The 23,815-nt window shown below is 37.6% G+C and overlaps 1 protein-coding gene across 31 annotated transcripts in view; it reads right to left on the bottom strand.

The window, feature by feature from the left end:
* The window catches only part of AFDN (afadin, adherens junction formation factor), a 153,367-nt gene that overhangs the window by 98,395 nt on the left and 31,157 nt on the right, over positions 1-23,815 (bottom strand). For 20 of the 31 annotated variants that reach the window (XM_054558455.2, XM_024248350.3, XM_054558467.2 and 17 more), the window contains exons 2-6: positions 15,683-15,878; positions 10,003-10,118; positions 8,127-8,290; positions 4,998-5,158; positions 4-161 (exon numbers count right to left, since the gene is read on the bottom strand). In XM_054558455.2, coding sequence (XP_054414430.2) covers positions 4-161; positions 4,998-5,158; positions 8,127-8,290; positions 10,003-10,118; positions 15,683-15,878 — 795 coding nt within the window. The remainder of the gene's footprint in view (positions 1-3; positions 162-4,997; positions 5,159-8,126; positions 8,291-10,002; positions 10,119-15,682; positions 15,879-23,815) is intronic. The other 11 variants (XM_054558473.2, XM_054558475.2, XM_054558457.2 and 8 more) reach the window with 3 other exon arrangements.

The raw sequence follows: 23,815 nt of genomic DNA, 5'->3' as shown, positions 1-23,815 counted from the left end.
TACCCGGGCGATGCAATAATCCTTAGGGTTTTCTTTTTCCAGACCATACTTCTCTAAAGCTTCAGCCACAGCAAAGTCTGCAGGATCTGTAGTAGACAGCAGGATTGTCTTGTAGGGAATATTTGGTTTTAAACTATCTGCATAAATTCTCAATGTTCCACCTGAGAAAAACATTTTGACATCTTTGAGTACAACTTACTTTATGCCAATAACAGAGATAGCGAACATTTACAGTCACTTGAGAAAAAGGTACCTGCATTCTAGCTAAAATGAGTGCAAAGACAATCTGCCTAATAACTATTGTTTTATTTCCTGTTAGATAACATATAATAGCAGTAACTAGTTGATCTAGTGACACTTAGAAACCATGAACAATCCAGTATGACAAAGATCATTTTCATCTTCTCTCTTCAAGCCAAAGGAGTTTTTAAAAACAATGAATTGATTTTCGTATCTATAGTGAGGAAAGAAAAGGAAGGAACTCCAGAATTTCTCTATGGTGCTGCTCTTTATTCAACTGCTTTGCGATTTCCTTACCTATATATTATAATATACCTATTTCTCCCATTTTCCTACTTCCTGATCATCAATCTGAAAAAAACTAAAAACCCAGATAAAGTTAAATATTAACCCACAAAATAAATCCATTTTTAAAAAGTGAAGTAGGAACCAGGAGATCTCAGGTGCTCAAGGCCAAAGATTTTTCATAAGAGATTTGCCAACAGAGCAGAGTTCTATTTTCACTTCCAGGCACTACAAACTACAATGTCCTTTATAGCTGTGAACTTATTTAGGAAAAAAAAAGAAAACCAACTACAGCAGAGCAATTTGGATATCCTGACATTTTCTTTTGTGTTTCTTTTTAATGAAAATCTACATGTATATGTCATAATATTGTCACTTTTGGTGTCATAACCTGCTTTCTACCTATGGTCCAAGATTAATATAACCTGAAATCTGAAGTCCAGATGAAAGGATACTGAGGGAAGAAATTAAGATAGGCTCCACAGTCCCATTATGACAATGTGACCCTAGGTACGCACTCTAGCTTCTTTAACTCTCAATTTTCTCACCTGTAATTTAAGAGAGCTAGATTAGAAAATCTGTGGGTTTCCTGAAGGAAATTCTTAATTTCCATGATTCTATTACTTTTTAATTCTAATGCAGTTATTTCAGTTACTGAATATTTCTCATACTCTCTTTTTCAACAAGTCTGGCATGAATTGCATTTTGATAACTTAGCTCACAGTAAAATCATGTTGGTCTTTTAAGAAACCAACTAGTCCACAGTAGTATTAGAATATGGACCTGCTAAGCCAGACCAGGGGAATCACAGGTTGCAGCACATCTTTACCATGTGCACACTCACACTGCCCAGGGGCTCCCCTGTTCCAATGCAGAGGAACAGCAATAAGCAGGTCACATGACATTCCTGCCTCAACAGCTTACATTCTGTGGTTGGGAAGTAGGATGCAGAGGAAGAAGACTAACAAGAAAACAAATAAATACCTTTAAAATAGTGACACACATTGTGAAAAATATAAGGTTGTGAGAAAGAACATGACCGAGAGCATCCTAAGCTTGGGTGACTGGCCAAGAACTCTCTGAAGAATAAACATTTGAACTCAGACCTGAACAAGCAGACAGAAGTGACCATGTGAAAATCTAAAGGAAGGGCTTTGTCTCAGCGGGGGACCAGCAAGTGCTAAGGCGCAAGGCTGGGGTGAGTCTGGTTGGGTTCACTGGCCAGTACGCACACAGCAAGGGGAAAAGGGGCAGATGAGGTCAGAAACCAGCTGAGACCAGATCATACAGGACTTCCCAGACCATGATCACATCATGAGTTTGAATTATTCTAGTTAAAGTGAAAGCCACTGGAAGGGTTTAAGTTCTATGTGTATGAGAGAGAGAGAGTGAGTGTGTGTGCACGTGCAAGAGTGCACATGTATGACTGTGTGTCTGCGTGCATATGTCTAAGGAGGTGGGCAAAATGTCACCTGTGCTTTCCAAAGAAGATCCTGGCTTTTGGATGAAGATAGGGACATTAGCAACAGGAGTGGAGTCCATTTAAACTGTGTTTTAAATGACACCAGAAGGCACACTCCTTATTTAATTACACTCCACATCCAAATACAGGCCTCAAGTAATTCACAAAAAACCCATTTGTACAATAGGATGAGTAAACAGTTGGGTAGGCTGCAGTAGCATCTATATGATTTTGGTTAGTGCCCCGTTTTGAAGATGAAGAAACTGTTGGTTTGTACACAGTGGTTCCGACTGCACCCTGACCCCAGGGCCATGTTCTTCTGCACTTCGCAGTGCCCCGCTACTTGCAAGACTGCGCGCTAAAAAACCCAAGAAGAGGAAGAATCAACTAAAACTTCTCTTACAATTCTGTTAATTTATCAGTGGAAAAAAAAACCATAACAATAAATGGTAGCAGAGTATTTGTGCCACAAATGAATTAACTGAGATATACAGGGCATTTTGGGGTCAATTACATTTTGAAGCCATCATGAAGCAAATATAACTGAGTGTCAAAAATACAAAGTTCAGGGGCAAAGCATGTTATGAATTATGATGCCTGATCAGCTGTGAGGTGAGTTTAACCAAAACAAATTATGGGGGACATGCAGGTTCTGTCATTAGAACTTGAGAAACTAATCCTTGGGGTAAAAGAGAAAAAAATAACAGACACAGTTGTCACTCTCAGAGAAGTGGTATTCACAGGTGCCCTTGTCTCCAGCCCACACTAAACAATCAACCTGATAGCTAAGCTGATAGCTGCAGTAGGCTGTAAGGATATATTTTTTCAAAGCAAGTTATTTGTTAAAACTAACAAATAAAAACCTTAGACTTCATCAATACTTTTGGCTTCCTTAGTATTAACCATAAAGGGTCATTTTTTGTTATCAATATTTAGTTAAGAATTTCCTCAGTCTACATATAGAAAAATGCTCCTTCTACCCCCAATCACCTCTTTAATAGACAAGCTGTACTGTGATGTTCTGCTATTTCTCCTCCTAATTCTTTGCAGTTTTTCCTGTTTGCTTTGATGACTCCTCTTAACAATCAATGGCTTTCCCTTAAGTTTCTGAATCACCTATACATTCTCCTAACACTGATCACTCCCAAACCCTAATCGGCATGTGCCACTGAAACACTAGCCTAAAATATATCCCATATCCCACCAGCACTTCATGTGACAAACATAAACAAAACCTACCTTCCACCCCCAAACATTCTTTCATTCTACAGTCCATCAACATCTTTCCAATAAAAAGCAGAGGGGCCATCCTAAATGCCTCCCCTCCTCAGTAAAATCCAGTCTATTGCCAGTTCCTGATAATTCTACCTCTTAAATATTTCTTCAGACCCTTCTCTCTTTACAGTCTCACCGTCAATGACAGAGCTCAGAGGCCCCTTACTCCTTATATGGGCAAAGCAATACTTTTAATGGGCATGCCTGCTCCTAATCAGAATTCTCTCAAATCCATCTTCCACTCTGCTTCCACAGTAATCTCTTCAGACATAAAGCTTAGGCTACAATGAAAGCTTTCTAAATCCCTAGCTTAAAACTCTTCAACAGCTTATTAACAAAGCATATCAAATTTTTCCATCAAAATACTCCCAATGGCAGTGCAAAATACATGGGGGAGTGTGGGGACATAAGCTAACTGACATACAAAAGCTTCCTATTTTATCATAAAAAAAACATGTACATGTTACATTCTAACCACATTAAAGCATATTTCATTCTAACCAATATTTTTTAAAGTTAGATATAAAAATTGATACGCTAAACTAGCTATGTTTACCATGACTCACTACCTCTAGCCCATACTTGAATATTCTTTAAGGGAACCACAGAATACATTTAGAAAAATTCATTCCAGTAATAATGTCAAACTCCTTCTTACAGCATACAAAGTGCCTTCAGGTCTGGTATGTGGTTAGCACATGTAGCCATTTCTTAACATTCCTCTTGACTTTTAAAAACTTTTTACTACTCTTCTTCTTTATATTTTCTTTTAGACTCCTTATTTTGTCTTTTTGGTGCATATATTTAAAAATTATTTCAAATTCTTGACAGAGCAAGACAAAATATATATAAACAAAGAATCATTTGGGTCTCAAATGTAATCTATTAGAATATTTATGGAACCAAGAAGTCCCGTACTCTCTGAGATCTTTTTTGAATCACTGGCACTACAAGTCCTGTGAAATATGTAATTACGACTCAGTTACAGGGTGCTATGGGTCAAAATAAGCACGAACACTAGGGTGGGCCAACGTTTCCCCCAGATGGTGGCTGTCTGGACACTAGGCTGAAATGTGCTCAGGAGAAATAGAGTCCTGAGCAGTGTCTGCGATGGACGCAGAAGCAAGTGACCATGCATTCAATGTGTTACGTCTCATTTACATCCCATCCCAAACAGAAGAATCATCTGAGGCAATCAGGAAAATTTAAACAATTACTAGTTATTTGATAGTATTAAGGAATTATTATCAATTATTTTATATATGATAATGATACTATGGTTATATTTTGTTTTGTTTTTAAGGAATCTTTATCCTTCAGGAAAATATACCAAAATATTTATAGTTGAAAGAATGAGAAGTTAGGGATTTGCTTCCCAATAATAGTTTGAGAATGGGGGCAATGTATTTTGGAGTACAGAAGAAACCTCAGTGACACGTACATGGGAGTTTATCGTATCTTCCTCTCTTTTTTTGTATATACTTGAAATTTTCTATTTTTTTTTTTTAAGAGCTGTACTGGGGAAAAGTATGAAACTAAACACATCCCTATGTGAACAGAACTCTTGTACATAGGGTAGGCTGATTTTGTACCAGAAGTATATGGTACACATTTGTTATGAAAAGGTTACATCACCCATTGCTTTAGTTAAAGCAAGTCTCACGCATGTATAAAGAGTGTAATTAAACAATGCTCTTTGTAACAGGTAGAACAGAGAAAAAATACCAAGTTGCACCTGAATCAGGCCGCCCATCTGAGCTCCGAAATTCCTGCATTCTCTTTTCCAATTTTTGCTGCCTCCGTCGTTTCATAACCACCTCAGGATTAGAAATGGTTCGAGTAAAGCTGGTTTCAGGCATGTCTTTGTAAACCTCAGCAGCCAGTCGAGAATTTTCACTGTAAGAAAAAAAATACCAACAATATTTTGAGCACTGTTTTCTTATTAGAAATAGACACATTGCGACCGCACAAAAAACAAAATGGCAGGTGCTATTTGGCTACATCTGTACCTAACAGGTCTGTTATGTACTATTTACCACATGCTAATTACTATATGATAAAGAATATAGTTTCTCTCAACACAAACTAATATATTTAACTAAGCAGACATCTATCATTAAAAGTTTACATTAATAGTGAGTTTATTCATGAATAATGCTAAAAGAAAAATACACTGATTATACATTTCAGTAACTTCCACCAGTGCTACCCTAAAACAGACCAATATTTTACCAAGACCTTCCAACCACAAGAAAGAAATATAGGACTGAATATACTTTAATTTCGCAAAAATCTGTCTTAACATTATGGCAAATTTAGGCCGGGCGTGATGGCTCATGCCTGTAATCCCAACACTTTGGGAGGCTGATGTGGGTGGATAACCTGAGGTCGGGAGTTCAAGACCAGCCTGACCAACATGGAGAAACCCCGTCTCTAGTAAAAATACAAAATTAGCCGAGCGTGGTGGCAAATGCCTGTAATCCCAGTTACTTGGGAGGCTGAGGCAGGAGAATCACTTGAACCCAGGAGGCAGAGGTTGCGGTGAGCCAAGATTGTGCCACTGCATTCCAGCCTGGGCAAGAAGAGCAAAACTCCATCTCAAAAAAAAAAAAAAAAATAGCAAATTTTGAAAAGCCCAAATTAATTGAATGGAATGATTTTTTTTAACACCTAAAAGATTTAAAAGCATTAACTTTCTTGAAGTTAAATTTTCAAAAAGAATGAATTGCTCCAACAGTTTCTGTGAACAAGTCAAATGTATAGAATGATGAGCTGAAAACAATACTAGGTAACTGACATACTTAACTAAATTTTGGTAAACATACTTTAAAGATACAATTTTTAATCATAAAAAATAATTTAATTAAAAATAGTCAAGGTTTTAATCAAGTTGAACAACTTAACTCATTTTAAGTTAAATAATTTATCACCCCATAAACAGGATGATAAATAGAGCGAGTCATAAAGTAGAAGCTTTTGGTTTGCTTTGGTTTATTTTGAGACAGGGTCCCACTATGTAGTCCAGGCTGGAGTGCAGTGGCACAGTCATTGCTCACTGCAACCTCAATCTCCCAGGCTCAAGCAATCCTCCCATCTTAGCCTCCTGAGTAGCTGAGGCTACAGGCATGAACCTAGCCTAAGTTTTAAACTCTCCTTTTGATTTTTTTCATGTATGAGCAACGTATCTTTGTACATTTTTTTCTCTTGCATAACTGCATTTAATAGAGTCTTATTATGTAATACTAGACTCAAGTGATTACATAGGCATCACTGTCTAGTAGATTCCTATCTAAACCCCCTTTGATGCAACACAAAATAGGCTCAAATTCCACTTTAAAGTATACCTTATTCACTGACAAATGGTTAATATCCTCAATACATACAGGACACTTAGAATCAATTTTAAAATGGGAAAAAGCCTTGGACAAGCCACTCCAACAAAAGAATATAAATGGTTAATAAATATGTGGAAAGATGTTGCCTTATTAATGATAACAAATTCAATTTATGGAAGGTATTATATACTGTAGAGATAATATACTGTTCTGTGACACCTAAGAGTTGCAGGTGTAAGGAAAAGAGAAGTCTCCTGGGCTCCATGACAGTACGGGGCAGTCTGCCGATGGGTTCAGAACACATGAGAGTATCTGAACCCTATCACCCAACCATTCTTCTAGAATGCACCCTAAGAAAATAATCAGATGAGTTCCCTAAGTCGTAGAACAAGGATATTCACTGGAACATTTATTTAAAAACAAAACAAAGAACCACTATAAACAATCTATACGTACACCAAAAATGGACTAGTTACATAAATTATGGAAGAACTATATAATACTGTACAATCATTTAAAAATGTTTTTGTGAAATATAAACATCTTAGTGGAAAAAATATCAAGTGTTAAAATCCAGTTGAAGAAACTGTGGTTACATTTCTGTTTAAAGCCTCTCCAGACAAGCATATGAAATAGAAACATTTATAGAGAAAAAACAAACTAGATTATGATTCTCTCTGGGTTCATGTGATGACAGGTGAGTTCTTTACGTTCTTCACCCTTTTTGGCAAATCTATATATTCTGACTTTCTAAAAAGAGTGTACATTATTTGATTACGGAAAAGTAATGTATAGAATACCATGCATTCAAGACCAAGGCAACAGCGAGCTGCCTAAGAACAGGCATATGATAACCAAATGCACTAACTACAAAACCAAAAACTGCTGAGGGTGAAAACAGGAACTAGAAACTCCACATTAAGGGAAAAGTCTAGTTTCTCCTAATGACTCTTTTTGTTATAGTAAAAATGCAATGATTTAACTTATTCCCTCAGCTCTGTGTCAGATCCTTAAACACTTAAATAGGTAACCATCTACAATGGAACTGGTGTGACAAAATAAGAAATGGGAGGTGGGAGTGGAGGGAACTAGATGGTAATCTGAAGCTTAAAAGGGAAAACCTGCTTTTCACCTTGTCAGCCTCTGACTAGGCATTAAGTGTATCTGAGGTACATAAGAGACAACTGCTGCCTCATGGCCAAAACCACAGAAATGAGGAAAAAACCCAGCTGAAGATGAAAAAGAAAAATAATAATGTTAACTAGAGTTTGCTTATTGAAGATTAGCAAGACTGTGGGCGCAGAGATTCTTCCCAAGCATAGCAAGACAGGCACTGCCAGCAATGAACCCTGCTTAGGGAAGACCCTCTATCCTCCCTCCACACAGAAGAGCAGGGAGTAGACCCAAACACATTTCCTGACTGATACTCATCCTTTTCATAATTTATCTGAAAATTTAACAATTTTGGTGCAACAAAAACATCTGATTTGGAGCACAAAGAAAGGGAAACATTTCCAAAACTGACTTACACGTCCTCCCCTTGGAAAGGTCTATCATCTTTATCAGATGCCTGTCGCAATGCCTCTTTTTCTCTCTTCTTTTTTTCCTTCTTTTCTTTCTTTGAGAGAGTTCTCTTGAAGTTCTGGATAACCCCTTCTTTTTCCTGCTTTTCAGGTCCATTACTTTGAGCCTTCTGATGAAAGTAACATTATCACTATATTGACTACTACACAGAATCACATAAAACTGCCTACGGCTTAGCTAACTTCATCTCACACGCTGCCGAACATGTGAACAAGCTACTGAAACAAAGGAAGGTCTGGGGTAATGAGAATGGTCTTTACATTGATTCAGCTGACAGTTACATGAGCGTATTTATCAAAATCCATTGAACTGCACACTCAAGATCTGTGCATCTCACCGAATCTGTATTTTACCTCATTTTAAAACTAACAAGCAAGCAAGCTAAGAAACAAAAATCAAAGCCAGTTAGAAAACTGGGGTAGAAATGATGAAATCTGATTTTCAGTAAATAAAACTCCAAGTAATTTACATAAAGTAACTTGAATAAAAGAAACCTAACAAAATTATAAAAACAGTGAATAATAGACAAATCGTCTATAGTAGTTTTTAACTTTAAAGGAATTGTTAAGAGTAGCCATAATAAATTGGCTTTTATGAAACAGTTGTAAGTATTATGTTTGCGCAAAAATCTCTAACTTCATTTCCAGATCTGATTTATTTGCTTGCTTCTTCTTAATTTGTATTTTAACCTCGAACAATGGCCTGCTAGCAGATGACAGAGATGCATTATTTTTACGGATAACTTAATAAGAAAATGACTATGAAAAATAAGGAAAACAACGGCTATTGTGATGGGAAAGAAAACTACCTTCTGCTTTATGAGTTATGGGAGAAAAGCATGTGAACATTGCCGTTTGATTCATAGATACTTGGAGCACTGCACTGGTCTTAGGAGTTCCAATACATGTCAATGAGGGTCTGTGGTCCATAGCAAAATATACAGAATGAAATAGCATCTGCTGAAATTGTGGAGCAGAAATGAAATAAAACACGTATAGCAAAACAATAGACATGCATTCTTAACTTTTTTTTGTATTTGCTGCAAATACGACACATCACTAAGCACAGTAACAAATAAGGTCAAGAATACATTTTGTACATCTCCATGACTCTTCAACATGGAACAGTGACATCACACAAAATAAAAAATTTCTGCTGCTGAAAGTGATTAACGACAGCCTTTTCCCAATCTGTTGTGGGGCAGGGCGGCGGGGAATGAAATGGAAGATTTTTATAAAAATATTCTTAACCTTTGCATTTGCTATCACTTGTCCATAATGAATTCTCGTGTAAGATGCCACTTGATTTAGCACAAAATAAACACAGCAGCACAGAATTCCAGACCTCCCACCACCTAGAAAGTTTTAGAATCATTATATTCCATCATTCAAGAAAGCTTACTAATTCCTAACCCTGAACATAATGAAAAGGTTTTAAATGAGCCAAAGTTGCATCTAAAAGTTCACAAATAGATATAAAAGCGTCATTTTCCCTTTTGATCCTTATTAGAACAATTCTGATTTTATATTTTGGAAAAAAAATAACTGCAGCTGATCACCTGATCATTAAATCTCACAGTAACAAGTTTACATAAATATTCTTTGAAAAGGTGAGAAACAATATCTGGAATTACTAGTTGAGACAAAGGATAAAGTAAGGAGAAAAGGGCTTCTTTTAAATTATTTTCTGGGAGGAGGGTAAAAGGGTTTACAAAGAGAAGCAAAAAAGAGAAGGAACTCCTGTAACAAAACATCAGTCTCCTGTTTATCAGTCAGACCTGGCCCTGGACCAAGACCGGTATAAAATACTGAGGGTTCCTACCTTAGGAGGAATGGCGTCATTCTCATTCTTAAGAACAAATCTGCCTTCCCGATCATCTTTGTTCCAATTCAGTTGTACAACTAGAGGTTTCTCATCTATATCCAATCTTCTTTCTTCTTCAAAACATGAAATGAAAAAAAGAATAAGCTATGGTTATTTCATGGAACTAGCTAATACAAGCATTCCGATATACATTTAATTTTATAGACAAAGCACCTACTTGCAGACTGAAATGTATTGTTCAAAATGTAAAATCATTTGTTTTAATTAATTCAACATTTTGTTGCTACTGTATGTTTATTACCACATATCCAGTGCCAAACACTGAACAGAGGCAATTCCCTCATTTAGATCTAACTGGGAAAATAAGAGAAATATACATGAAATAAGAAAAAAAGTATACATGGTTTTTGCTAAAAGCTTATTTCTGTAAATCAAATTATCTCATATGCAACTGGAAAATAAGCACATAATGTTAATACCACACAGAAGTTCCACTGATTCTGAGATTGTTCTCATCACATTAATGTTATACCCCACACAAAGCGATGGCAGCAGCCCCCAACAGTCTTGGAAGTGATGACTGCACTATTCTTCCTATCTCTGTGCATCTGATCCTTGTCTCCAAAATTTGCCCACTTCAACACTTACCTCTCCTTCCACCATAAAGTTACCATCACTTTTCTTATGTAAAGTACTATGTTTGGTATATTACTTCTTTCATTAGCAAGCCTCCCCGGCACACTTATCAGCAACATGGTACTCCACGGAGGGTCTCCGTGAGAGCCTCACACAGCCTGACCACCTCGCAGAGGCCTACAGTCGCTGGAAGCTGTGGAAAAAAGGTGGCACTGAAGGATGGACCTGCTCCTACTGGCCAAGACACCCATCCTAGGCTGGAGAAGACTAAGGAAGCAGGAGCTGGCAACAGATTTGAGGCTGCAAGCCCCACACACAAGTCAGGCTACATTCCCCAGGAATTCTCCTTGTCGCTCGGAGAAATCCATTCACTCTGCTCAAACCTTCAACTGTTCTTTGAGCCACTGCTACAAATTTAAACAGGTATTGAGTGACCTACCCAAATCTTTCTTTATCTTAAAGTCCCTACCTTTTAGTGTACAATTTGGCAGAATTTGAGTTTTTTAAGAAATGCCTCTTTCAGAAACATCTGTTACAGGAATGCTCTGTAACCTGAATATCAGTAACACAAGACCCAGCACTTTCAGGGTTGAGTAAGAAAAGTAAAATTCACCATAAAATAAAATCACTGACTCCCTATCCAAACATCACTCCCTGTCCAGCTCTGCCCACTGCCCAGCACCCCATCAGTCACATCACCTCACAGTCAGAATGCATGTGACAGTGCCCTGTCACACAAACTGCAAACTGCTACACTTTGCAGAAAAGGACAAGACTGCACAATGCTGGCTGGTCTCACACCTATAATACCAGCACTTTGGGAGGCTAAGGTGGATAGATCGATTGAGCTCAAGAGTTTGGGACCAGCCTGGGCAACACGGCGAGACCCGATTTCCACAGAAAAAAAAAAAAAAAAAAAAAGAAGAAGAAATTAGCCAGGTGTGGTGGTGTGTGCTTGCAGTCCCAGCTGCTTGGAGGGCTGAGGTGGGATAATCACTTGAGTCCAGGAGGTTGAGGCCACAGTGAACTGTGATGGCACCACTGCACTCCACTCTGGGTGACAAAGTGAGACCCTGTCTCAAAAAAAAAAAAAAAAAAAAGATTGCACAATGCTGATGAAAGTGATAGTAAAAACTCCATCAAGCACAAACTCGGCCACTGATAAATGAGGATCAGACAGACCAATTAATAACTAAAGAGATAACTGATAAGGATGATGATAACATAGACTCCTTGCAAGAGAAAGATGTGATTTTCCAAGGACTGGAAGACGTTCTGAGAAATACTGGTTCAAGTCCTAAACTCAAAGTGCTCTTCATAATCACACCCCAACAGTCACACAGAAAGTCAAGAAAGACAGCCCAAGATTAAGTCTTTGTTTTTTCAATTAGTCCATATTTGAAGTAATAAATGATAAATACGAGATAGACTCTGTTTTTCTAACAAAGGTCTCCAAACGTTGTCACCATTTACTATAAAATCTGATTCCAGATGAGAGTCTCACTATGTTGCCCAGGCTGATCTCAAACTCCTGATTTTAAGTAGCCCTCCAACCTCAGCCTTTTGAGTAGCTGTGACTATAGGTACATGCTACCACATTCAGCTTTGATCCTAGTTTTAAATGTGTTTTTCTAAGGGGACTTTTACAGATACTATCTCTGGAAAACAGTACTTTGCTGTATTAGTAATAATATATTACAATAAAAACACTAGGTGAGGCAGTACAAACGATCACTTTGGTTAGGTTATTCAACGAAAAGATGCCCAGAGACTATATGACCAGGTCAGCCCTTGAAGGAAAGGATAAGTATAGGTTGTTCCAGAAAACTGTCAGAAAGACAGGCAGTAACGGCATGGTGAGGGCACAAGGGTCTTACTACAGCCTCAAGCAGGGGAAGATAACTATTAATTTGAAAAAGCACTTTCAATGCTATGCCAAAAATTTAAATTTTAAATGAGCAATACTTTACCACCACCCTCCCCATAAAAAATGACACCATAGTGATGACAACAATGATGATATTGACAGTACTACTAATAGTGTTAACAAAGATTATCCAGGTAATTATATACAGGATATGCTAAAAGGAGGCTGGTAAAAATAGGAGGCCATGAGACTAGCTAAAGAATTATCGTGTGGCCGGGCGCGCTGACTCACGCCTGTAATCCCAGCACTTTGGGAGGCCGAGGCAGGTGGATCACGAGGTCAGGCGTTCAAGACCAGTTCAAGAGCCAGTGAAACCCTGTCTCTACTAAAAATACACAAAAAATTAGCCAGGTGTGGTGGTGTGCGCCTGTAGTCCCAGCTACTCAGGAGGCTGAGGCAGGAGAATCGCATGAACCCGGGAGGTGGAGGTTGCAGTGAGCCAAGATCATGCCACTGCACTCCAGCCTGGGCGACAGAATGAGACTCCGTCTCAAAAAAAGAAAAAAAAGAATTATTGCGTAATGGAAACAACAGAAATGCTAGTTATCAAAAAAATACAGAAATAAAAAATTTTGGATAATTATTTTATCAACTGAAAATATAAGAAATTAAAACCACAGTAAAAATTAGGGATAGAACAGTAAGTCTGAATTCTTTCCATAAACCAAAATTACCAAATCGTTCTTGTTGCAAAATTTTTACTAGATGAAAATCCTTCAGAGAGCAACTTTTAGAGAACATTAACAATTATGTATAAATCATAAAAGTAAAGCAAGAAGAGGGCTGAGATATTCTAAAGCACGTGTGAGTAGGCACTGAAGGTAAAGAGGGAACTGGGTGCTACTTTATCTTTACGCATTTAAGATCTCTTCTGCCTTAGTGGTTTCGTTTTACGTTTTTAAAGTAGCATGATCCTTTTTGTTTCCTACTGAATTCACACAAAGACTTGTACTATATAAAAAGAATAGATGCAGAGCTTCCCTGGTGGCTGAAGGTTTGGGGCTGGGGCTTTAGCTCACTAGGGCTGCAGTATGCAAACGTGCTGAGGTGATCCCAGTGCACTGAGGAGCATTTAAATATTCAAGAGAAACAAGGTGCATGTGCCAGACACCAAAAGAACTGGTTTGGGTGGCTGCTGGACCGCAGCAGACTGCACAGCATCTCTTCTGTTGGCATCACATACATACAAAGCTGGGTTTTCCGTAACGCTGTAATAAACAAGCAGCACTGCCTGAAAATCAACATGGACAAGAAGTGAGGGCTCCCGGGGTCTGAGGAGCTCGGAAAGGCCCGAGAGGCACAACTGTCCCAGCAGACAGCAGCTGTGATTAAGAATAAAATGAAAGCTTTAGTTTTCCATCATTTTATGTGTACTATTTTTCAAACATCTCCTAACTGTTCACTGTTAAACACTTACTAAACCTGTCTGAATCTAACTACTTAATGAAATGGACTATTAGGTATTTCCTCTGGCCTAGTGGTGCCATTATTAAAAAATTACTGAGACGCTAAGGGTTCTGTAACCCAGAAAAGACTGAGAACCTGCATGCTAGGGCTTTCCTCATACCTGGGGCACTGGTGAAAAAACCAGCACTTTAAGCCCAAAGGTGTGGAAGGGTACCTGAGGGAGTGGGGAAGACACTATTTCCTTCTTCTTTAACCATCTTTTTGTTTTCACCTTTTTCTTTAAAAAATCAAAATCATCCAATTTTTAGACCTCAAACTCCAATCTTACATATTATTCAAAGACTTCACACTTGACAGTATTCAACTAACTGAACAGCACAAACTAGAAAGAAAAAAAGGTGGAAGTGAGAGAGATTTTATTCTACTTTGTAACCTATTTACAGATTCTAAGGTAAAGGAAAAACTCAGCTTCAGAAAAATCATCCAAAATTGAGAACACCTTCTATTGTCAAATTTAGTTTTGGCATTAATGATGAAGGTGATAACCTTAGAAAAAAAGTAAACAACAACAACAAAAAATGGCCTGACTTACATACTACTGAGGGAAAAAGGATTTAGTCACACCTGAAAATCTCACATATTACAAACACTTTAGTCTATTTTCACATGTACAAAGAAAGCAGTATTTTTTAAGTTTTAAAAAAAAAATGTTCAAAAAAGATCTGTGGATGGAACTTAAAAGAGGTATTCAAATTAGGTTTGTGCTATACATAAATCCTTTATTTGCTGCACCAATTGTAATTTGTATTTTATTAAAACAGGTTACTCAACATTTCCAAAACACCAATGAAAAAATTTAAAAATTTCTACATTTCATTTTATTAATTTTTTTAGAGACAAGGTCTCACTCTGTCACCCAGGGTGGAGTGCAGTGGCATGATCCTAGCTCACTGAAGCCTCAAACTCCTGAGCTCAAGTGATCCTCCTGCCTCAACCTCCCAAGTAGCTGGGACTACAGGCATGTGCCATCACGCCCAGCTAACTTTTTTTTTTTTTTTTTTTTTGTGGAGACGGGTCTCACTATGTTGCCTCAAGCAATCTTCCCACCTCAGCCTCCCAAAATGTCAGGATTACAGGCATAAGCCATGGCACTCACCTACATTTCCACATTTCTTAATCAGTCTAATTTTAGTTGTCATTTGATATTGCTATATAAGATATTTTCCGAAATGTCTAATGTTAATTCAAGCAGAAATTACTAAATACATAAGGAGGTTTCCTTAAGATACAACCGCAAGATTGATGACTCATACCCATATAATATTTAACTGTGTTACAATTATAATATTATAATCTCTACATAAAAGCCACATAAAACATTCTCAAAAAACAGGTAGCATACTACACAATGTATGAGACACCCAGATATGCTGGATAAATGTAACGCTACTTATCTTTGGAGAAATAAGCATATGCAAAATTAATATGTTCATTCTAACTTCCAACAGATATATGTACCAGCGATTTATAAGAACACTTCCCAGACATAAAACAGTTTTATCAGCCTGCCAGCTACTTCCCTACCCACCAAAAGAGAAGAAAGATGGAGACGAGCAGTAAACCTGACATGACCACAATGCCCCTGGACAAGCTGTCTCTTCACAGGTCAGGTCACGCCTCTAGCAAACCCTTCCTGTATACACTGACCTCCGCTGACATGCACTTCATAGAGTGAATACTTGGGAGAGGACAGCATTCGCATATCAGGTCGAAATTTCTCCGCAAGCGTTTCGATTACATCTTGAGTGGTGGCAGTACTAGAGACCCGAATACATTTTGTTGCAAAGTTTCCAGCAGCTTTATCTTGAAAATAAAATCTCATCACTCCATGGAACTCCAAATCCTAAAAGAAAACAAAATGGTACATTTTTGGAAAACAACATTCTGAAAAGGATTTACTTTTTGTAATAATAAATGAGAAAGTCTGTTCACTTTTTTAAAAAATGCTTCTTTATCATAAACATTTGAGACTAACTTAGATGGGTTTTTAGTCTTCAAGTTTCATTTCTGACTTTAAACAAGTTACTTACAATTTCTCTTTGCCTCACCTGTCTCATGTATGAAATAATGGCTGTCAAATAGATGATGTTATCAACAGCTAACATCTATTGGTCCTTGGCAAGTGGTAGGCACACCATGACACTCAATATTTATAAGAATGCAGCTCAACAGATACTATTATTTAACCCTATTTCAAGATCTAGTCGTCCAAACTCATAGAGTTGAGTTCAGTGCTCAAGCTGGTATGTGGCAGATCCAGCATTAAGACCCAGATCCACCAGACTCCAAAGTCCATGCCTGTACTGCCCGTGAGGTCCCTTTCCAGCTCCAAGGGTCAAAAGCCTAAATGAACAAGTTCCTTTTAAAAAGCAAGAGGGAAATGTTGGTCCCAACCATTAATGCGAATAAATGAAAACTCTTAATTTTTGAAGAATATATTATGTTGGTGCAAAATTGTGGGTTTTGCCATTATTTTCAATGGCAAAAAGCACAAGTACTTTTGCACCAACCTAATAGTTGTAACTAATTTTCTAAATGAACTACTTGCCCATAATCAATGAACACATTTTAGATTTGTCTCAAAATCTCACCTCTAGAGAAAAAGCACATTGGAATTCCAGCCAAAGGTATCCCCTCCACAGGTATCATCTACTGCAATGTGGGTTGACGCTCACAACTGTGGGATGTCCTTTCCCATTATTTCCTTGCACACAGAAAAAGTACAACTCCCAACAAAAATTCCAAAGAATATTTCTAACTCCTAGGTCACTTTTACTGTCTCAAGCAAGATTAAAGATTCAGTTGTTCAACTAAAGTCATCCTTGGTTCTTCTTTCTCTCACCCTCCACATCTGATCCATCAAAATACACCCAGAATCCAACCAAAGTCCTGTTCAAACTAAGTCACAACACATCATTCCTTGGCTTTACATTTTGCAGGAGCTTGCATGTTCTCAAAAGTCAAACCATTACTGCGGTCCTCAAAGCCCATCACACTGAATGAAGCCTTTCTTTACTTTTCCCCAACCCACTAGCCTCTTTTTGACTAATAAGTATGAATTAAGAAGTATTTATTTGAAGAAAAATAGGAGAAATGGGATACAGGTTGAGAATACCTTATTCAAAATGCTTGGAACCAGAACTATTTTGGATTTTGAGTATTTGCAGATTTTGGAATATTTGCATTATACACTTCAGCATGTCTGATCTGAGAATCTGAAATCTGAAATGCTGCAATATATGCATTTCTCCTTTGAGTGTCATGTTGGCGCTCAAAACGTTTCAGATTTTGGAGCATGTCATATTTCAGGTTTTCAAGTTAGAGACACTTAACCTGTATTAGAACAGGGTTAACAACTATACAAATTTATGAAAATCAAAACAAAAAAATGAGACAGTAAGGCACATTTCTAGCCCTGAAACTTTACAGTGCTTGCTCAGGGTGTCTTGCTACCCACTATACCAAGAAAAAATACAAAATAAATGAGCATGTATGTTCAGAAACGATACTTACCCATAGATTCTGGAGTAAAGGAGTGCCATAGTTTTGGATGTGAGACCTGAGAAAGCTTAAAGAGTTGGCAAAATGGGAGCTACATGAGTAGGAGTCCTGCTGTCTCTCAGAAATTCTATCAACAACCTCTCGGTCTGCTTTGGGTCAAGTAACAAAAAAAGCAAAGCTGACATCCTTTTAAACATCTCCATCTCTATGTTAGTCTGGCAACCCTAAAACCTTTATAACTGCCGGGCACGGTGGCTCATGCCTGTAATCCCAGCACTTCGGGAGGCCGAGGTGGGCACATCACCTGAGATCAGGAGTTCGAGACCAGCCTGACCAAGATGGTGAAACCCTGTCTGTACGAAAAATACAAAAATTAGCTGGGCGTGGTGGCAGGCACCTGTAATCTCAGTTACTCAGGAGGCTGAGGCAGGAGAATTGCTTGAACCCAGGAGGTGGAGGTTGCAGTGAGCCAAGATCGCGCCACTGCACTCTAGCCTGGGCGACAGAGCAAGACTTCATCTAAAAAAAAAACCAAATCTTTATAACTAAAAATGCATGTGAAACATGCTCCTACACTATAAACTTGTGAGTCTTAGGTAATATTAATGACAGGCCACGCTCACCACCTCTGTGCCAGGTACTGTGCTGACCACACCCTATGCACTGTCTCCCCAGCTTTCCTTCACCTTCGTTCTCCCCACATCTGCTGGCTGTACCTCTTAGAATCATTCAAGCATCTGCCGCTATCTACCCCCTTCCACGGACTCCTAAAATGACACTTTAGAAAACAAAAATTTCTATACAAATTTAGCTGTATAAATTTAAGATTTTATCATAGGAGCTGTATTTCTATTCCAGGATTCCAATACTTTCACACTACCACCCTGAAACCATCTTTATATTAAACCTAATAGTCTCCAAAATATTCATTGGCAAAACTACCCCCAGGCTTCTCCAAAGGCTCACCCTTATACAAGAAGTTAAAGCAAAAAAGCAATTAATCTCCACAGTACTCAATCATTTTGCTAACGAAATAGTTTTACATTAGTTGTAATCAGAATAAAACAGGCCAGATGTACCAAAGGATGACAAGAAATACAAAAGCACCAGTTTCCCTGAGAATTGTCAACAAATAATTCCAAATTACCAGATATTAAAGAACCAAAAGAAAAACAGAAGCATCATCTGTGGCTGGCAAGGGTGAGAGGGAATGCCCATTAACATCAGCAACACAAAGGAAAGAATCCAGAATGAGCTGATAAAGACAAACAGGGAAAAGAGGAGAATCCACTTAGTCACCCTCATGAAAATTCCTTACATATAAATTACTGCCCTTCACTGTAAAAAAGGAAACTGCAAACATAAAATCTTTATTACCAATGTGGCCCAGCTACTTACCTTACATAAAATGTTAAGAGATCAAAGAGAGAAAAAAAAGAAACCCAAGGGAGTAAGGAGATACTGATGTCCTCATCAAGCAGTAGCATTCCTGTGTATAGAAAAGGAAGAGTATTCCTGGAAACAATGTTCCAGGTTCTACCAAGCCTCAATAAAGCCTATGAAAACTACGTTTTATTATATTTCATTTGTACTACATGTTAATAAATATTAATTTAGCTTGACATCACACAAGAATGTATTAATATCTGTTCCCAGAATATTCCCTCAATAAACAGGTTAACATTCTGCTAAATTATTTTGCCAATCATGTTTGGCTGGTGTGAATAATTCCACAGAATCTTATCAAAACTAGTCAAATGGATAAAATCAAGTTCCTAGACCTGAAAACTGGGTATGAAGGGAGGGGAGAGGAAGGGTGCAGAGGGTTGGGGAGAGGAGGGGAGGTCCAAAGAAGTACACTGACCACCATCACCTAGCTTGCCCAGCAGCAGAGCTGAGGTACAGCCAGCATTAACTGGCCCCAGACCTGCCTACATCACCATGCTCTGCTGGGAGTTTGACACTAATTATTTTTCTTTGATCTTACAACAGGTACAAGAAAAGTTCCAGAAGAAACAAAAGAATGAATGGTTAAATGAGAGAAAGAAATTGTTGGTGACTTGAGACCATCACCTACCTAGACAGGCCTGGCATTCAAATACAAGTATTCTTACTGCTCACAAGGGACTCCGAGGTAGCTCACGCCCCACACAGTGCCTAATCAACCGCATCTACCACGTCTAAACATCTGTCTGTTCTACAGTGCAGCGGAAAAATCTGGGGGGCTGCAACAGGACATGAACAGGTTCACATTTCAACATGACAGCCATATCCTTGAGTGAGTTATTTAAAGTCTACGTGAACTCAAATCTCCCCATTTATAAAATGAAAACAAGCTTGTTTTGAGGATTAAACAAAATATATAAAGCAACTCATGCTACCTGACACACAGGTAAGCGCTCAACAATGAGAAGTTTTCTTCTTTACAGTCTCTCCCACTAGAATATAGCTTTTCTGGGACAAGGAAACCTCTTTTATTCATTATTCTAGGTCCTCCCTCAGGATCCAATACAACGCTCTGCATATAACAATAAAAACAAATGTGAGTCAAGATGCCCAATAACAAGATCTAATTCTGCCAGCTGTGGTTGTCTGTTCTCAATTGATAAGAACTCTGGAAAGCAAAACTTAAATTTACAATAAACAGCCATAAAGTCTCAAGGGCAGAATTAATAGTCTAATATGTTGCAGCCAACCTAGTTATAATCTTACAAAGACAAAGGTTTCTTAAAAAAAAAAAAAAAAGCACTGCTATAGGTACTCTATACCTAAATGAAGAGCTTACTTGCAAGCAGCATGTTTTCAGAAAGAAGTTTCTATTTAGAATAGGTAAGATAATAACTGCCTATGATCACTTTATCAGTACAGTCAGTGTACAATGCTCATCTCAGTATGTCTCAATAATTTAACTCAAAAGGAAGGAAAAAATACAATAATCACGTTTCCTTTCCTTAATGGTTATTTCTCCTGCCAGGAAAACAAGTTTCTTTGGTAAATATTTACCTTGATATAAACTTTTCCCTGAGAAATATTATCACCAATGATTACTGAAACAGAAAAACTGCTTTAGGTCAACTCCAAAACAAAATTCTTTTCATGCTTATCAAAAGAATACAATGATCCAAAACTAAAAAAAAAAAAAAACAACAACAAAACCAAGCTACACTGTGAAAATACTAGAGTCAATTAAAGAAATAAACAATTAAAGATGCAGATTTTCTTTTAAATATCAGTATTTCATTAATAAAACTGACAACCAACTGGCTGTATTCTCCAAGCCAGTAGAAATTCACCAGGACAACCCTAAACCTCCTTTTGATAAAGCTGATCAGAATCATTCTTTCTAAAACTTAAATAGGTCAACCACGCACAATTTACTTTTCTTCTATGGTTAGCACTTACAGGAAACCCATGTCCTAGCCAGTAGCAAAACAATGCTAACTTCAAACAGATCACCAATTCCTACTCCCCACAGAGGAAACTGACAGACTGTCCACTTTATTACACACGCACACAACCAATTTATTTCTTATGCTGGTGTCTACAAAATATGTGCAAAGGTTAAAAAAAATACAGCTGTGCCTTCAACACACACCAGTTGCTAGTACACAAAACAACCTGATGGCAATAGCCATTTGACCTACTTAACATTAAGGTGTTAACAGCTTTAGGCAGAGGACAGAAGAAATATTTGAATATGGGCTTTTGAAATCTTTTCTATGAACACTATTTTTAAATACTAATACTTCAAGAACACTATTTGAAATGAAATGCATTTCATTACCTAAAATTTTTACAAGACAAATAATATACCTGGAAGCATTTGAAAAAAAAAAAAAAAAAACCATAAAATTTCTTCACCAGGCTAACATTCTTTCCACTGTATTCATTCCCAAGAAACCGTCTTCCTAGCCCTTTCCTCCCACTCCTCATTCCTATAAAGCTCCTAGAAACCCAGTTTTCTATTAGCACGAATTCCATTACCTTAGAATTTTCTGACCTTCCCAACCACAAAATAATTTTCTCTAAAAATTCAATCCATTTGCTTTGTCTTTAACCTTGGTTTCCTCATCTATAAAATGAGCACAGTAAAGTATGGACTTTCACAGGGCACTATTATTCTGTTGCTGGCAATGTAAACTGGCAAACAAGCAACTGAGAGCAACTTAGCAAACACAATCCAATTCTAGAAAAAGAATTTATACCTTCATGTGTACACGAGGTCTTTAAAATCAAATAACTTCATCAAATTTTTGTCTGAAAATAAAGGCATAAGCTTAACACACAGCAATGCACAATTGTGTAACGTGAACCAACCACTGTACTAGAAGTACATCTTAATGCTTATTCACCAAATCTGAGAAAGACCAAGTTCACTGAAAGTGGGAAAAGGTCGTCTTCCAAGCAAAGAACAAAACATTTCTGGACTTAAGAAAACTAACAAAACAGAGAGAAAGCACACGATTGCATAGATCTCTCTTTTTATGAACTCTAACAAAAATCCATCCAGTACCCAAACACCTAAATGTTATAAATAAAACAAAATTCTCTGCCAGAAAACACAGCCTGCTGTGAAAACCAACAAGCCAACATACTTTTAAAATTGCCCCAGTTATAACTGCCAACATTATCTACTTAACAATCATCTGCTCACAGCAGCTACACATTTGTAAGCCATAACCCTGCCAACTTTCAAAGCAAGTGAAATCAGTGCTCTGCTGCTAGACTTCACTGGAATTAGAAATCTACCCAAACTCTTAGTCAGCATTATGGAAGGGGGATCAAAAAGTGAAAGTCTTCCCTACAGTACTCTTAAAAATTTTTAACTGTCTATTTTTAAATAACTACCCACAGAGACATACACTGGGAATTTGAAAGATAATCAATTAAAAACATTTTAAACCCTCATGACAAAAAAGCAATGATCACATCTGTGATTAAAGATTATGTTTACAACTCAATCGTAATCTTTAAATACTATATTTGTACACATGTACATAACACAGAACCCTAAAGCCAACTATCTAGTCTAGGGGTATAACTGATTTTGCCATCACTGTTTGGACATCCAGTGAAGGCTATGAGTTGGTTCTCAAAGGACTACATTAAAACGTAACTAAAATATCTGTAAAACCTATAATGTAGTAATATAAGTGCTTCTTTATTAACATATTACATAAGATCTACAGTTGGTTCAGGTTCATACAGCTTGGATTTTGAAGTAATGAGTATAATAAACTCATGAGTGAAGAAAATGCTACATTATCATCAGAGGTTAATAAAGACGTATTTATTGGAAATACAAATGTAATCCTCCTCTCATCCAAGTTCAAAGGCCCCATGAATCATACTCATAGACTTCAACTTAAGAACCCCCTGAAAAAAATCTAGTGACAGGGAACTATCTAGCCAAGCAATATATCCTTTCTTGGTATAGATAGTTAGCTAGAAAGTCCTGCCTTTTATTTAAAGCAAAATCTTTCTCACACAGCTTGATCAATTGGGCTTAGTTTTACCCACTGGTATCATTTAGACCTAGATTCAAACCATGGCTTCTTGATCATCATTTTTTTTCTATTTATACATGAAATGGATCAGGGCAGATGATTTCTACCAGGTACAATGCACTCTGGGGTAAGAAAACAGGGCAAACACTGTCTCACAAAATTTTAAATTCAGTTATTCCTGTGTACATCCTGGGCTGCAAGGCAAAATACAATTTTTGTCTTACTATGGGTCACAGTTAAACCAGTTTAGATTGAGAAAGGGGTTTCTCAACCTCAGCACTACTGACATTCAGGGCTGAATCATTTTTTCTTATGGGGGCTGTCCTGCATATTGTGAGACGTTGTGAGCATCCTGGCCTCTATGCAGGAGGTACCAGCAGCATCACACCCTCAGGTGTAATAACCAAAAACGTCTCCAGACACTTTTATATGGCACCTGGGGGAACAAAATTGTCCCAGCTGAAAACCATGGATTCAGAACAAGTCTAGAACCTCTTCAGAACGATGTTCTAATTCTAGTTTCTTCCACTGTTCTCCTTCCTGTGACATAATTTCAAATCCACGCCCTATATTGATCAGTTCTCCTCTGAACCCCCTCATGTTCCATCCTCCTAGCCTAAAAGAGTTCTTGGAGTTGATCACAGAACTCCAGATGTGGTCTGACCAGCGGTAAGTACACAAATTCTACATGCTATACCTGTAATTAATGCAACTTGAGATTAAACTAGCTTTTTAGTGACCACATAATATTGTTGATTCATAAGAGTTTCCA

The sequence above is a fragment of the Pongo abelii genome, chromosome 5, assembly GCF_028885655.2.
Source record: "Pongo abelii isolate AG06213 chromosome 5, NHGRI_mPonAbe1-v2.0_pri, whole genome shotgun sequence".
In the NCBI taxonomy this organism is placed as follows: domain Eukaryota; kingdom Metazoa; phylum Chordata; class Mammalia; order Primates; family Hominidae; genus Pongo; species Pongo abelii.
This window is presented reverse-complemented; position numbering and strand designations above follow the sequence as displayed.